General features: G+C 41.5%; 1 protein-coding gene across 1 annotated transcript; it reads left to right on the forward strand.

The window, feature by feature from the left end:
- Positions 1-452: 452 nt before the first annotated feature.
- Positions 453-9,940, forward strand: FNTA (farnesyltransferase, CAAX box, subunit alpha). Its single transcript, XM_069001784.1, has 9 exons — positions 453-763; positions 1,444-1,529; positions 2,085-2,199; positions 3,056-3,160; positions 3,825-3,951; positions 4,300-4,448; positions 6,543-6,605; positions 7,111-7,282; positions 8,792-9,940. The coding sequence occupies exons 1-9, from the start codon at positions 453-455 to the stop codon at positions 8,921-8,923; spliced, it is 1,260 nt and encodes a 419-aa protein (XP_068857885.1). The 3' UTR covers positions 8,924-9,940.
- Positions 9,941-16,024: the final 6,084 nt, after the last annotated feature.

The following is a 16,024-nucleotide window of genomic DNA, read 5'->3' on the forward strand; positions in this document are numbered from 1 at the left end:
TAGGTTGGAAAAGATCTCTGAGATCCATCGAGTCCAACCTATGACAGAACACCACCTTGTCAACCGGACCCCGGTCCAGTCTACCCTGGGAAGTCCATTCCAATGTCTAATCACCTTTTCTGTGAAGAAATTCCTCCTGATGTCCGCCCTGAACCTCTGCTGGTGCAGTCTGAGACTGTGTCTCGTCACTAGTTGCCTGGGGGAAGAGGCCGATTCCCACGTGGCTACAGCCTCCTTTCAGGTAGCTGAAAAGCAGTAAGGTCACCCCTGAGCCTCCTTTCTCCCGGCTAACCCCACCCAGCTCCTGCTGGGTCTGCTGCCTTCTCCAGTTTCACCCGTTGGTAAGCAGCGGCTGTTTCAAAACCTTCTCCAGTTTCACCTTTTACACTTGTTAGGTGGCTTGAACCTAAAACGGCGCCACTTGTGTTTTCCCTGCGCTGTGTAAACTCCCAATGTGGAGACAGGGCGGGAGCTTCCCTGGTGGAGGGCAGGAAGCTCCCCGTGCCCGCCGCCCCGCCGCGGGCTGCGCCCTCCGCCCCAGGGGCGGCGCTGTCGGGCCGCGCTGCCGCTCCGCCCCCGCCTCTGTGGTGCAGCCGGGCCCCGGAAGCGGCGGCGGAGCGATGGCGGCGGACGGGAGGGCCGCGGTGGCCGAGCTGCAGGCGGAGGGGGAAGCGGAGGGCGGCGGCAGCGAGCCAGAGGGCGGCTTCGGGCAGCTGCTGGAGGAGGAGGAGGACGGGGAGGATAACGGCTACGTGCTGTACAGGTACGGCCGCGGCGGCGTCGCGGCACGTCACGGGGTGGGGGGCGTGGAGCGGCGGAGCTGGGGCCGGGGGAGTGGGGAGCTTGTGGGAGGGGCAGGGTCACCTTTCACTTCACCAGGTTGCTCAAGGCTTTATCCAACATCGCCTTGAGCACTGCCAGGGCTGGTGCATACACAGCTTCTCTGGGCGACCTGGTCCAGGGTCTCACCACCCTTACAATAAAATAATTTTTTCCTAATGTCGAACCTAAGTTTCCTCTCTTTCAGTTTGTACCCATTATTTCTTGTCCCATCATTACAGTTTCTGACGGAAAATCCCTCTCCAGCTTCCCTGTAGGCCCTTTTTTAGATCCTGGAAGGCTGCTCTGAGGTCCCCACCCAGCCACCAGTGGGGTGGGTGGTCAGCCCCACCTTTCTCAGTATGTCTTCGTAAGGGAGGTGCTCCAGTCCTCTTTTCAACGTCGTGGCCCTCCTCTGGACTTGCTCCAGCACTTCCATGTCCTCCTTATGTTGGGGACACTTTTACCTGTTTATATGCTGTGGTACAGACAATAATGTAGCTAAAATAGTAGTGACTGTTCAGAGCAAGGATGTGTACTGGACACAGGTTTGTGCATGTCATGGTTTGAGTAGCATTTTGTGCTTTTCAGAACCATTGAAAAGACAAAAATATGTATTTACAGGGACCGGAAGGAATGGGCCGATATTGAACCTGTACCTCAAAATGATGGGCCAAATCCTGTTGTTCAGATCATCTACAGTGAAAAATGTAAGTCTTAAATATGTTCTGCCCTTACCATTGTTGAAACAAGACTTCATTTTTTGGATAACATTTTCTAGAGTGATACTGTGAAGAAATTAATTTAATTAATTGTGTTATGGTGCTTGTGTGTGGTGTTTTTACCAAGCATCTCTGAATCTGAATCTTCACCTGAGATGTTAATAGCCAAGGTTCTCCTTTAAAATCCTATGGCTTAAGAGGTAATATAGCAGACAGTGTGGTTCATGTCACAAGGCATTTCCAGCCCACAAGTGGAAGCAAAACATGAAGCTCCTGCAACTGGTGAAGCAGTGTGAGTAAGCAGCACAGAACTTTCATGATTGTTTTTGATATTATTCTGATGGTGTATTTCTAACATACTTGTGCAGCTTTTTGGTGTGCTAATATCATGCACAGGTCTCAGTTGGAAATGCTGTCAGAGCAATAGGTAGCTATCATTTCACAGAGGTGTATTTAGAATACAGAAAACAGGAAGGAATTTCAAAAGATTATTAACCTTACCCCCTACTCAGGCCATTGGCTAAGGTGCTATTTTCTTTTTAGTCCGAGATGTCTATGATTACTTCCGGGCTGTTCTGCAGCGGGATGAGAGAAGCGAAAGAGCTTTCAAGTTAACAGCAGATGCCATTGAGTTAAATGCTGCAAACTACACAGTATGGTATGTAATAACTCTGGGATTATTTCTGTGGTCATTCGACTGCCTACCTTTTAAGTCTTTAATATTTTGTTAGTTGAATCAGGACATGCCTAGTTGAATTTACACAAAAGAGTAGTGTAGATTTCCAGTGAGCTTCCAAAGAAAGCCTTTGTTCAGTATTTCCCATGCCTCACTTTGATTCAGTGGTTTTCATTCATTTGTCTTTAAGGATATTATCAGTCAAGGTCAGGGCTAGCTACAAAAAGGACTTTTCTGTTTAAATTAGATCACTTACCTCATAATGTGGCCATGGCAAAATGCTGAAGATGCGCTCAGTTGACTTCAAGAAGAAGCATAAAAACATGACAGCAGATAATTTGTATATTTACTAAATAGTGCATTTTAAAAGATCTCTCAGGTTACCTACCGTTCAGTTAGGTAATAAATAAACAGTGAATTTCTGATACTCAGAGTAGGGCCTTTCAACTTGCAAATGCTAACAAGTATCTCTTGGACATCTTTATTCTACTAATTTTCATAAAATCAGAAAGTTTACATTGTTTCAAGCACAGAAGTCTTAGTTTCCATGACAAAAACTAGTATGGGTACAGGTTAATTTGAACATGATTGCTACTGTCTTAGATAATGTACTGTTGTAACCAGTTACATTCTAGTTCTCCGCTGTTCGATAATTGAATGCCCTTTAACAGAACTAGATATGTGGTTGAGGATTTTGCATTAGGTTTCAGGTTTTTGTACTATTTTTAGCTCAATATCATTTACAAGAATTGTGAACAAAGGTGATCCTATGTTCCTCTCTGTGAATTTTAGGAAAGTCCTTTTGCAGTGTTCAAATGCTTGACTTTTAAAAATACAGGCATTTCCGGAGAGTCCTCCTGCAGTCTTTGGGAAAGGATCTCCATGAGGAACTTAAGTACATTACAGCTATCATTGAAGATCAGCCAAAGAACTACCAAGTCTGGTAAAATCGTGCTTTCTTTTCAATTCCTAATGTTTTTATAAAGTGGCTATCAGTTGTGATGGAGGAATTAAATGGAGTTGCATCATGTCAAAGTTCCTTTCAGATACTTGTTCTAAGCATATGATTATGACATGCTAAGCAGGTCTTGTTTTCTTGTTAATTTTAAGTTTTAAACTGCCAGAATAAATCTGACAGGTAAAAAAAAAAAAAAAAGACTTGTGAAAAGGCAACCAAGAAAACAAATAGAAGTTAGTATTTTTTCTTTTATTGTTGTCTTGGAGTTTGCCTGCCTGTTGTTGGGTTTTTTTCCGAAATGAATGGGAATAAGGAAAAGAGCAGTATTGTTATTACAAGAGAAATTATGCAGTACTAGAAAATTTTACTCTGCTGAAGACTTTGACCATGAGTGTGGAAGTATGTTGTTTCAGGTGAACATTACTTGTCTAAAATGAGGTGATTTGCCATTGTGTATGTGTGGTTAGAATTTTTTATAATATAAATATGCATCATACGTTTCTCAGAGCCAAGTAAAATGTTCTGCTATGCTTAATTTGAAGTACTTCACTAGTGGGTTTTTTTCCTAAGTGGTACAGTTGCTATAAGCTGCTTTAATACACACCACACAGTCACCAAAAAAAATTTAGACTTTTCCTCTTGTCATTAGGCATCACAGGCGGGTGCTGGTTGAGTGGCTTCAGGATCCATCCAGAGAGCTTGAGTTCATAGCTGACATTCTTAACCAAGATGCCAAAAATTACCATGCCTGGCAACACAGACAATGGGTTATTCAGGTATTGTATCCACAGAACTCTTGATTCTTTAAATAACCTGTCAGAGGTTAGCTATAAACTTGCCTTTTAGGAAGTGAGTTCAAAAAATTGGATTGTTGTCTACTTACTGTTATGTGTGTGAATTTAATGTTGAACTAATACCTTTGCATACCACTGAATAGTGTAGCATGTTCCTAGTGCACCTGTACTTACTTTTCTTTGAACTTTGTGTTGATTTCTTCAAAAAACGCTCTATCTGATGTTCAGGCAACTTAGGAATGAGGAGAATTTAAAATAATATTTATAACGAGGAGTATTTTAAAAAAATAAAAACTTTTGATTGTGATACTCTCTCTTCCCTTTCTATAGGAATTCAAACTATGGGACAATGAACTGGACTATGTAGACCAGCTTTTGAGAGAAGATGTGAGAAACAACTCAGTTTGGAACCAACGACATTTTGTCATTTTCAACACCACTGGCTATGATGACCCAGCAGTCCTAGACAGAGAAGTCCGGTTAGTAACGCTATTCAGGCTCACATTAAACAGTCTCCATTACATGAAGGCAAAGGAATACTTTCACTGTCCCCGTGGCCTTTGTTTCCTGGTTTTTGTTCACTTCTGGGACTAACACTCATGGTTAGCAGATCAAGTGTTAGACTGAAGCAAGCTCTGCTTACCCTGGGCAAGTTACTATCATGCATCTGTTTTCCTGATCTGCTGTTTATTGTGCAAACAAAACTTTGGGGTTTATGGTGAACTAGTTATAGTGGGACAACCTGCAGAAAATCTGTGACACTGTTGTGCTGTTCATCAGTATTCTACCCCTAGAAAGTTTGGGAAAAGAGGCCCTCTTCAGTTCTGGTGCCGGCAGCACCTTCCCCGCTTCCTTCTTCACTGACCTTGGTGTCTGCGGAGTTTTCCTCTCGCATGTTCTCATTCTGCTCTTGTCTGGCTGCAAATAAAACTGTGCCACCACCTTTGTTTTTCTTTCTTCTTTAGTATGTTATCATGAGGCGTTACCATCATTTCCAATAGGCCCAGCCTTGGCCAGTGGCACATCTATCTGTGGAGCCACCAGAGATTGGCTCTAATGGACATGGAAGAAGCTTCTGGCAGCTTCTCACAAAACCACCCCTGTAGCCTCCCCCACTACCAAGAACCAGGCCATGCAAACCCAATACAGTAATATGGACAGAGATTGTAGGAAGAGGAGTTGCCTTTTTTTGAGGAATTTTATGCAGCTGGAAAAACAAAGGAGCTTTCAGGAGTATGTGGTTGGCACAAAGAGAACTACCTCTGTGAGATGGCTGGTTTTCAGGAAAAAGAGCTTTGTGCTCACTGCTTCTAGGTTGCAGGTTTGTAATTGAAGACAAACTGGGCTTCTAGATGTATTTTACTGCTCGTGGTGGTAAAAGAAGCTTCTTCATATGGTTTTCACATCTCAGATTGCTGATTAGGGTTGATGGTTATGAGAAGGTATTTATCAAAAGTGAAGAAGCAATTAAAATAAGGTACTGCAATTTTTTATAGAGTTATTTTTCAGAAGAAAGACTGAATCTCTGAATAGGTCCTTTGGTACATTATTCCTAGAGGATCCCAGCACTCACCATCTTTCATGGTTGTCTTTGCAACCTTCTAGAAGTTGTACTTCTCTTCCAGTTTATAACCTTCCTGTAGATGAATGAATCTGAACCATTTCCATGACTTAGACTTGGATAGCTTCAACTTTTTCTCTCCAGAGTTTAGTCTGGGCATCCTCCCTTGATCTCCTCAAGATAATTGGATACCATCTTAAGAACCAGGCTGGCTAAGGTTAAGACTTGCCAGATGTCATTATAGAACCTCTTATTGGTAGATAAACTTGGTCTTTGTCGTAGTGACTGCAGAATGTTAAAAGAGTTAGGATTGTGGGTATTTTTTTTAGTACTCCTGATACAACTTTTTATCAGTATCTGCAGCCTCTGAAAATCATCAGATATCTGGTTATGCTGGGAAAAGCCAGAAGATAAATCTGTTTTGTGAAGATGAAATGTGGCCTTGTGGTTGTATGGGAGGTGCCTTTTGTTGCTTTGCTCTTACAGCAGTTGTCTCACTGTTACTTTCACAGAAGTGCTGCAGACGGCTATCTGAGCTGAAAGCTCAAGCTCTGCCTTTCTGTGGGTTTGCTTGAGTGCAGCCTCATGGAAAACGTTCTGCAAATAGGTACAGAACATACTGCTTGCAGTCATGTTAACAGAGCACAGGTACTCTGGCCATTTTCAGCCCCTTGCCATTTCTGGGCATCAAGATAAAAGTTATTCTTTTAGCATACCAGGAGAGTACATTATGTTGTTTCTCAGTGTTACCGCTAATAATTTTGGGAACTTATTAATTTTTGTATGAAGTCCGGCAAATTGAACACTTAAAATAGTTTTCATAGTGTCTGCCTCTTTGAGACGCCTGGTGATTATATTCTGAGCCATTTTTGATCTACCGAGCTGAGATTATCTGCAAAAAGAGTGAAGTCTAGGCTAGAGAGATGTATTTGGAATCTTCTGAGCACATTCAGGTAATTTCTAACTGCATTGTTATTGGTTGCATTCGTGACCTGTTATCTTTTTATTGCAGGTACACTCTTGAGATGATCACTGCAGTGCCACATAATGAGAGCGCTTGGAACTACTTAAAAGGGTGAGGTGTATTTCTCCATGAGACAAAAAGAATATCTGTAGAAGGTGTCTGATGCCTACTTCTTAATTGACAAGAACTTGTTGCTGTTTGTTCTAATGTAGTGTGCTTAAGCATGCAGGCAAATACTATCACAAGGTGTTATTATATTATAACTTAATTTCTTCGTAATTTTCACTAAGCTTCTGGCCCTGTAGTTTTGTGGAAGGACTACGGGTACTTCTCATGATTTTAAAAACTTGACTTGTAATGTTACTGTGTTAAAAAGCACAGACAGGAAATAACAAACATGCTTTCAGTCTAATTTCTGTTCAGTTGAACAAAAACTATACCAGCTTATTACAACAGGAGGCTGTACTAGTGCTGCGTGCTGCTTACTTTCTGACTCACTTGTATTTGCAGCCTGATTTCAAAACTAATCTCCAAGTAAAGGAATCATAACAAAAACACAATTACTCACACCAGATTTCCCATTGCCACGTGTCAAGCCTATTAACCTCTCTTCTAGGATTCTACAGGATCGTGGTCTTTCTAAGTATCCAAATCTGCTGGAGGAACTGTTGAATTTACAGCCCAGTCACAGTTCACCCTATCTGATTGCCTTTCTTGTGGACATATATGAAGACATGCTAGAAAACCAGTGTGATAACAAGGAAGAAACACTGAACAAGGCACTGGAGGTAGGTTTTGAGAGCTTAGTTTTTCTTCTGAGGGATGCTGTCTGTTCCTGTCTGGTTTTATAGCTTGACAAAATGGGATTGATTTTCATAAACAGAGCAGGTTACTTGTTAATCACAAGAGGTCTATGAAGAGTTTAACACTAAATCCAGACAATCACAAGGATCTCCTGAATTTAAATATAAGTAATAACTTGCCAGTTATGAAATTACTCTTTAAGTTTTCTTCACTTGGTAGTGAAGGAAGGTCTCTAATACCACATGCAGAAATAAGATGATGTTTGAACAATTGAAGAGTTTTGGATGTTAACTTTTAGCATGAACTCACTCTCTTCTCTGTCGGTTAATGAATTTTTCTCAGAATATCCATTTCCAAACAACCTCTATTGAGCTCCTTTGGCCCTTCTTAGCCCTTTCTAAGAAAGGTGGCAGAATTAGCTTATGGCCAGCAGGCACTGGGGTTATCAGTAAGAAATGTCAGGCACCACTTCCTACAGAGCATAAATTACTTCGGGCAATGTTGTGTATCTCCCAGAACTTCATACTTGGCTGGTCCTTGGTGCCGTTTGTAGTGTAGTTTTTACAAGAACACTTTGCATTCACTGTGGCACAGACTGGAACTCAATGTAATTAGAGCTGCACTTTTGCCTGGAGTCTTTGTGTTCCAATGTTATTCTTTCTCAGCATTTTTCCATTGTGTTCCAGGACCAGATTGTAAATAATTGCAGTTGTACCTCCTAGATTCATGTCCCCTTTATACTATTTCACTGATTTTGACTTCTCTATTTAGGTATCAAAGCTCCTAATTTCTTAACTCCATTTCACTGAGCAAGGCCATGTCATCTGCATAATAAAAGGGAATTTACTAAAACATTTGTAGACAGTGTTCATACTGTGTAAAATTTACACAGCCTGTCCTGTAAGTAGGATTGACTTCTACTGTGCTGCTTACCGAGATCAAAACAAAAAAAACCCTGAACATGTAGAAGTATTTGCACCAACTTAACATAGTATGAGAGAAGGTTACTGACTTGCATGGAGAACCCTTTTGGGACAGTCTTCTGAGGAAAAAGAGAAATAAAATATCTCTTGTCAGCCCATTAATAGTACTGAAGATTCAAGAGCAGGATGAGCCTGGAATTAAGTGGTTTACAACCTGTTGGATGACTAAAAGACATTCAGGGTTCTCAGGAAGTATACTGTGCTTCTACTACAGGCTGAATAAGGTTGGCATGGATGATGAGTGGTAGGCATGGAAATGAGTCAGAGGGAAACTCTTACAACTGAAATGGGGCTGGAGGGATTTTTGTGCAGTGTCAGATTGGCTGACTACCAACTGGGATTGTCATCAGTTTGATGTCATTGAACAATTACAAATCCTGCAAATAAAACAAATGTTGCAGAGAAACGTGTTTCTAATACTGTCTGAAATATATGTTGTATGCATTTTATAGTTAAGGATTCTGTAAGTTTTTTGGTATAATGCTCCAATCTCTAATTTTTCTTCCATAGTTGTGCGAAATTCTGGCTAAAGAAAAAGACACCATCCGAAAAGAGTACTGGAGATACATTGGAAGGTCCCTTAAGAGCAAGCACAGTTCAGGCACTGAACAAAGCAGCACAGTGACAGATAAACAGCAGTAACTGAAGATGGAAGAAAACAGTGTTAAGCTTTCAAGCTGTTCTAAAGCTGTACTAAGTAGGGTCATCAACGAGTTTAAAGTCCAGTTGTAGGTATTGCAATGAAAGAGGAGTGCAGACTGCTATATAGTCCTGGGTTGCTGCTGCTACTGGTAATACCTCTAGCTTCAGTTAAGAAATGTATTAAGGCTTAATTATTGAAATGTACTGAGTAAAGGATTTAGTTCCTAACTAAAAATACATAAAGCTATACCTTACTATATTGGCAGTGCTCAGTTAACAGTTGGCCTTGATCTTATAGAGGTTTTTTCCAACGTAAATTACTCTATGATTCTGTGAAGCACTAAAACCATTTCTGGCTTACCCACTTGTGGTTCCTAGCTCTGTCTCATCAGATGCTGCAGTAATGACTGCAGGTAACTTAGCTATAGGGGATATAAAGTAACCTGGTTAGTGCAAGTAGGCACTGCAGCTGTTGCCTTATGTGGGAGCAGCTGTGTGATACTGTCAGCCTATGCTGTTGTATGCAACTAACACCAAGTGTAATTTTGTAATAAAAATAGATAACTTAGAGCATTTGTCTGCTTTTTTTTAGTGTGTTTCTTTTGCTCCTTGTAAGTGCATAGTTTGTTCTTTTCAGATGCTAATAGAGATAAAATGTCCCCTTGTATGTATTGGATTCTATTGCATTGAGATGTTTTTTGCACTGGAGTATTCTTACCCCAGAAATTTTCAGTACACTTGATATGTTCTGTGGAGCCCTGAATTCTTACCTGCACAGACAGGAAAAATGCTTTGAGGATCCTGGGGGATGTGTATACCTGCACCAGAAAAATGCATCTACCCTGTTTTCAGTAAATGGCTATTGTAAGCTGTGATCTTATAGAGTGCTTGTCTGATATGAAATATTTTATTGAAAATGATCATAAGGGGATCTTAACAAACAAATGCTGGTATTTATTCCATAATATGCAGTTTTTCTGACACTAAACATTAAAAGGTGTTACTGTGATTAAACAATAGTGGAGATTATTTTTTAACACTTGAAATTCTTTAATTCAATGCACTCTTCAAATTTAAAACAACTCACAGGGAGTGGAATAGATATACGAAAGCTATGTAATTTTGTAGTGGTTTTGCTGCATTCTCAGCAGTAGAGAAAACATTTTTTAAGGACATATGAACATTCAAAACAGACATGGACTTCAAACTTCTGGAGATATGTTACCTGGGGGTTTTTTCTGTTTTCATTTTTTTGGGGTTTGGGTTTTTTTGGATATGTTTGGGGTTTTTTTACCACATTTGAAACTGTAGTACAAAGCAAAAAGTGTGTTTCTACCCCTATGAGTTGTTCCTCATTGAAACTGTACTAAATATGGAGTAGTGAACAGCCAGGGTGTTCAAGGTCTTCAGGACAAAGTAATTTATTTGCCACTATCAGTCAAGAAAGCTCAGTGAGATGAAACAGTCAAATGCAATCCTTAAAGTAAACATCATCAATGAAGAGGGAACAGAATTTTTCCTCTGCATATGGTGTTAATACATTCCCGTATCTTTCACAAAATTCAGAGAACACTTGGAGTAAGAGTATTCTTTATAGACAGTAGCATAAATTTCAGCAAGAATAAGTCATCCCAAGGTAAGACTGATAGAGAGTGTCCACAGGGACGGTATATTTTGGGATGTGATCTCAGTCACTTGTGGGCTGAGGGAAGAGCTTAGATTTAGCCACATAGACTTCCTAGTGGCAAGAATAGGTAGGAATCCTCTGACAAAACCTTTTTGGGAATATGGTCAACCTATGGCCTTCTCATTCTTGAAAATGATGTCTAGCAGGAATCAGTAAGATTCTAACAAAGTTGGTAGGGTTTTATACTGGTTATGCAAACATAGTGGTACATGGAAAGATAATACCATTTCTGAGCTCCCTTTTCCAATAAATAACCAGATACATATTTTTAATGGAAAAAATACCTTGTCTTATGTAGAACAAACATGTAACCGAACAAATCATGTAAATCCTAAGAAAAAAATGTGCTGGACACTGGAGTTCAGCTTAAACACAAACAACAACAACAAAATAGTCATTCTGTTGTAACAGAAATTTTCCTTTTTTTCTTTCAAATGTTTATGTTTACTGCCATTTGGATTGCAAGGAAGCTTTCAAATTCTCTTGCAAAGGCACCTCAGTTCTGTGCTGGTAAACCGTACACAAAAATACTGAGCTGTCAGAGCTGGAAAAATGATGGCTGCCCAGACAGGTTGCAAGTGCAGCTACCAAACCTTGAATTTTAATGTGTCCAAGACAAAATCTTTCTGGTGGGAGAAGCAGCTTGACAAAACGTATGACCTGTAGAAAGAAGGGTCTTAGAGTAGGAAGTTAGACATGACTTTAACCTGTAGGCATTGGTACTGACTACCTTTGGTCAGGGAAAACATCACAGTGATTTGTCCAAACAGGTTCATCTGTACAAAGAAAATTTACTGTTGTTACATTGTGTGTAGTGATGTGACTCTTGTGTACAATTTTATTACTGAAGAGCTGTGCCTAAATGGAAAACTACTGATACAACTCTCCCTTGTAAATCAGTGTAACTGGAACATTCAGTGGAGTATGGAACATTATTAAAGTGTGTGAAATCATATCCTATGCTTGCTTTTATCAGAGGCTGATGTTCTTGCCTTGGTCTAGCTCTGTGTCTTACTAAGCTGTTATTGACTTCCACCTTATTGTCTTTGCAACTCAACTGACAAAACAGTGGGCAAATCCTTCCTAATCTATTCAGTACAAAACCACCTCTGCTGGCACAAAGTGCTTCTACCAGATGCTGTCTGGTTGTGCTGAGGCAGATTAGGAGTGTGCCATTCAGCTGGACCTATTGTAGAGGCAATATTCTCCAGTAAGGATGTAGGGAGATTTCTAATCACTCCCTACACATGAAACACTTCCATCCAAATGCTAGCTGCCAATTCATGCAGTGCTATGATGATGAAGGACTTACAGAGAGATGGGACACCCAAAACTGAGGGTGCACACACTTATTTAGGTTCCTCTAAGTATGTGCCATGATGAGCTACTAGAAGCTTCACCAAATTTAGCTAGAGACCCCAACTCAGGATGCCTTGATGTCTACCTCAGCTGTCTGATGAAACCTCCTTGGGGCTAGGACTGTGCTCCACGAGGTGCATCACCATCACTGTCTCTGAAGAAACACTGAGATACAAATGTGCGTAAGATTTCAGCCTTCGGGGATTAGAATCGTTGCCGTATCCTGCTGCTGCTGCTGCTGCCCAGCCGAGAAGGTGGACATCGGCCACTAGATGACAGTGTGAGACGCACCCCCAGCCCATCGGCGCCGCTGATGTGCAGGAAAAGCAGCGGTGCCACCTCCTTCTCCGTGCAACATCACTAATTTCACAACTGCTAATTAAACACGGAAGAGCAGCTGCTTGGTAATTCAATACATAGCGCCACACAAGCATCAAGCACAAGTATTCTGGGAGGGGCTAAATGGTCATCTTCATGTGGATGTTAATTGGAGAGCAATTGCTCGTTAACAGAAATTATGTCTCCTCTGACACTGGACACCTTGTACAGATTGGGACTCTCTTTAGTCCTGGTGTTCTAAAAATAACCCCGTGACTAAACCCCACTGCTCAGAACTTGGGGTGTGTGGCCCATGTACATCTTTTGGAGACATGCCTCCAGTCAGACTGCTACACACATACACCTTCACAAGCTGGAAAGTTTTGGTCCCCTAGAGCCAGCCTTGTTGCGATAAATTTCTCTCGTTCCTCTGTAATGAAATGCTGGCCATTTCTGGCTATTTCTGGGAATACAGATTGAAGGACAAGATGACCTACTCCTGCTTCTTGGAACTCAGAGGAGGACTTGGGCCAAACTGAGGAAAACAAGCATGCTGTTGCAGATCTGAAAGCGGTTTCCTTGCTTTCTGGTAAGCAGGCCTGAAAACTTTGCTAAAGAAGGTCAAATACAGACTTCTCTTTCTCATGCACTGGTTTGTTGAAACTGAATCTTGTGGGATTGTCACCACAATGCAGGGATTTTAAGTGAATGAAGAGATGCCCTGTGTCACTTAAGCCAAGCCAGCTTGAACACTCAGACTGACTCAGGTGCAGCTGCTGTGCATGTACATACTGAGCTCCCAGGACATGCTACCATTACCCCCTCCCATGGGCATTATGCTAGCTCTGGTACCTCTGTTCACACCTGAAACAGTCAGGTGACAGGTGTAATGCTGCCATCGCAGTACTGCTCATGAGTAGTGATCTTGCCACTGAAGAAGGGGTCTTGCTGTATTTGGGCTTCTCGTTCTTTTGGGTTTGGGTTTCCTTGGGTTGGTCTAGTTGGTTATTTACTTAATTGGTTTTCTGATGTGCCCTGACTCTTGTCCAGGTCATCTCTCCAACAGATCCAAAAATAGCTGAATAAGTGCTTGTGCTGCTATGAAAAAACTTCAGAAGAAGAAGAAGGAAAACAGGAACTGTGTTTGTATCATTGATGTACATTCTCTGTCCTCCCTCTATTACCGCAGGCCTGGTTCCTACGGTATAGCACCGTGTCCCGCAGCCATAGGGAGGAGGAGGAGGAGAAGATCCAGCAGGCAGGAGTTGTGCAGCAAGATTGATTTATTTAATTATTTTACAAACTCTTTTATAGACTTTTTTCTTCATAGCCGAATTGGACAAAGGGCCAGCCACCCCTTGGGGGTGATTGGCTAAAATCCTAAAACATCCATTGTCAAAATATTTTTTTACTATACCATAAACAAGACTTTTCAAGGTTGCAGGTGTCTGGGTTGTTTACATTCCCTGCTACCTCTTCTGTGAGAGAGAAAAGTCTCTCACGGACTTAGAAAATAACAAGAAAATCCTCGCTAGCAGCATTTTTGTAACTACATCCCTCTTCTGTCAAAGCCTGCTTACCAGGACAAGAAGGTGGCATGTGCTTCCACACATCTGTCCCTGCTCTAGTTTGCAGACACACCATGAATATGAGTTTTATTCCCATTTTTACCAAAGGATAGTGAGAGCACACGCTCCCTGTACACAATAGCATATGGTGCTCACTGGCTTTTCTGGCTGCCTCTTGCAGTAACAGTTTCTCTGCTGCCAAATGAGTCCAAATGACTATTTGCAGGTACTTACAGAGCAGGTGCATGGTTAGTGTGGAGGGTTCCTGAGCACTGTTCCAGCACTCTGATACCAGTTGAGTGGTACTGCCAATCATCTTGCTAATTTGTTTGAGGTCCAACCTGCACAGATCCTGCATTGAGATTAAGGCTACAATAAAAGGAGAGAGTGTTGAGTATTTACGTGGGCAACAGAAAACCAGAAACATCTGGTTTTAGAAATGTATTTTCAAATTATCAATTTTCAGATGATTCTTTAACTGAAAAATTTAAAACTTCTAAAGTGAGAACAGGAAACTGCTTGGCTTCTGACATTCAGAGGGAAAATATGTGAGATTTGCCTTAGGCAAGGCCTAGTTTACTGCTAGACAGCGTGTCTGAATAAAACCCTAAGAGCTGAATGAGATCTGTTTGTCATTTAGCAGTGTCCCAGACATAGCTAGGTCCCATTTGGAGCTCAAATTTTCTCGTTTCATTGCAGGAGGAAGGGGAAAATGAGGGATGATTGGGAAAGGACAAGCCAAAATCACTAGTCATGCATCACTAACAGCAGCTAAGAATATTGCAGCAAATGATTTCAGTATAGGTGCCTGCTGCAGAACCAGACAGAGCCACCTGGCGCACACACAGCAATTTTGTGCATTTCAAGTAAGAGCATTGTTTTCCCTCCAGGTTAACTATATTGACTTTCTCATTTCTCTTTTTAACTGTTAATACACTGTCAGACACATGCTTCTCCGAGCTACGCAGGCTAAAATTTCTAGGGAGAGAAGAAGAAGAGAAAGATGAGATAGAACCCATTTTACTGCAGGATTGCTACTCGGTAGCCATGGCCAAGACAAGGGCCACATAAACCTGGGTTTTGTACCCCATGATGCCAGATTACAGCTGTCACTTTATAGTACAGGCTTTTTACAGCAGAAATTACATGTTCTCTTATGTTTGAAAACTCCTGGTGTACATAGAGATGCCCCCTCACTCCAACAAGTGCTAGTAGTCTCTTTGACACTGTGGGAGTTTCACCTGCTTTCTGTTCCTCAGCTTGCAAAACAGACACAAGCAGTGCAGACAAACACTTCCCCAGGCATTGCCATACTGCATTTAGCCTGGATAGTCCTGGAGTTGATGAGATTTTGCAGTGACTTCTAGAGCACTTCTTTGCTCACAAGGGTCCTCATGGAAAAGGAGCCAGCCATGAAGGCCCCTTGCAACCTCAAGTCTTAGGCCAATTTTGGAGACTGACATTGTATCACCTCATCATAGCATCCCACCCATCATATGATTTCAGCAGGCAAGGTGAGAAGTCATGCCTAAAGGAACCAATCTTGAATTACACTGAAACAGAGGCCTACATATCCAAAGATTAACCACCAAGTTTTGCAAAGAGTAGCTTGTATCCTGTATGTCAGTATCCAGTGCCTATAAGAACAGGCAGAGAGTTGCACTCAAAAAGGTCAAATAGGATCACTCAATTATTTGAATTCCCTTTGAATAAGGGAATTCCTTATGAGTAAGTGCAGGTGTTGTTCTGAAAGAGAGAGGGGATAGGAAGAGAAGGCCAGAAAAAACCCAGAGGGTAACGAAAACTTAGTTCATAGCCTGAACCAGTATTGCAGGATGACTCTGAGAAACATGTGCAAAAAACACATCTGGGCAGCAGAGGAGTTTTTATGGTGATGAGCAGATAATGTTTTAAATGCTTCCTCCTGTTCACAGAGAAAAAGCTTTGTAAGTACACAGGATACATCCCTGATATCTTCTCCTTGTGGGAACAGTGCTTGGAACACTGTGTTTCTGATTCATTCACATGGACTGGAGTCAAAATGGCAACATTCATGGTTATCAAGTAGAGGATTATTGTTTTGTTCAGTGCTAACCTCCAAAGGAACAGTAAAAATAATTTCAAGAAAGGATAAATTATCAAGTAGAGGATTATTGTTTTGTTCAGCGC

Source organism: Aphelocoma coerulescens, assembly GCF_041296385.1.
Source record: "Aphelocoma coerulescens isolate FSJ_1873_10779 chromosome Z unlocalized genomic scaffold, UR_Acoe_1.0 ChrZ, whole genome shotgun sequence".
In the NCBI taxonomy this organism is placed as follows: Eukaryota; Metazoa; Chordata; class Aves; order Passeriformes; family Corvidae; genus Aphelocoma; species Aphelocoma coerulescens.

Bases quoted from the DNA above. Each gene is read 5' to 3' on its own strand.
- FNTA (XM_069001784.1), top strand. From the start codon at position 453: ATGTGGAGACAGGGCGGGAGCTTCCCTGGTGGAGGGCAGGAAGCTCCC. The intron at 2,200-3,055 runs GTATGTAATAAC...TTAAAAATACAG, and splicing joins GCTGCAAACTACACAGTATG to GCATTTCCGGAGAGTCCTCC. The intron at 6,606-7,110 runs GTGAGGTGTATT...CCTCTCTTCTAG, and splicing joins GCTTGGAACTACTTAAAAGG to GATTCTACAGGATCGTGGTC.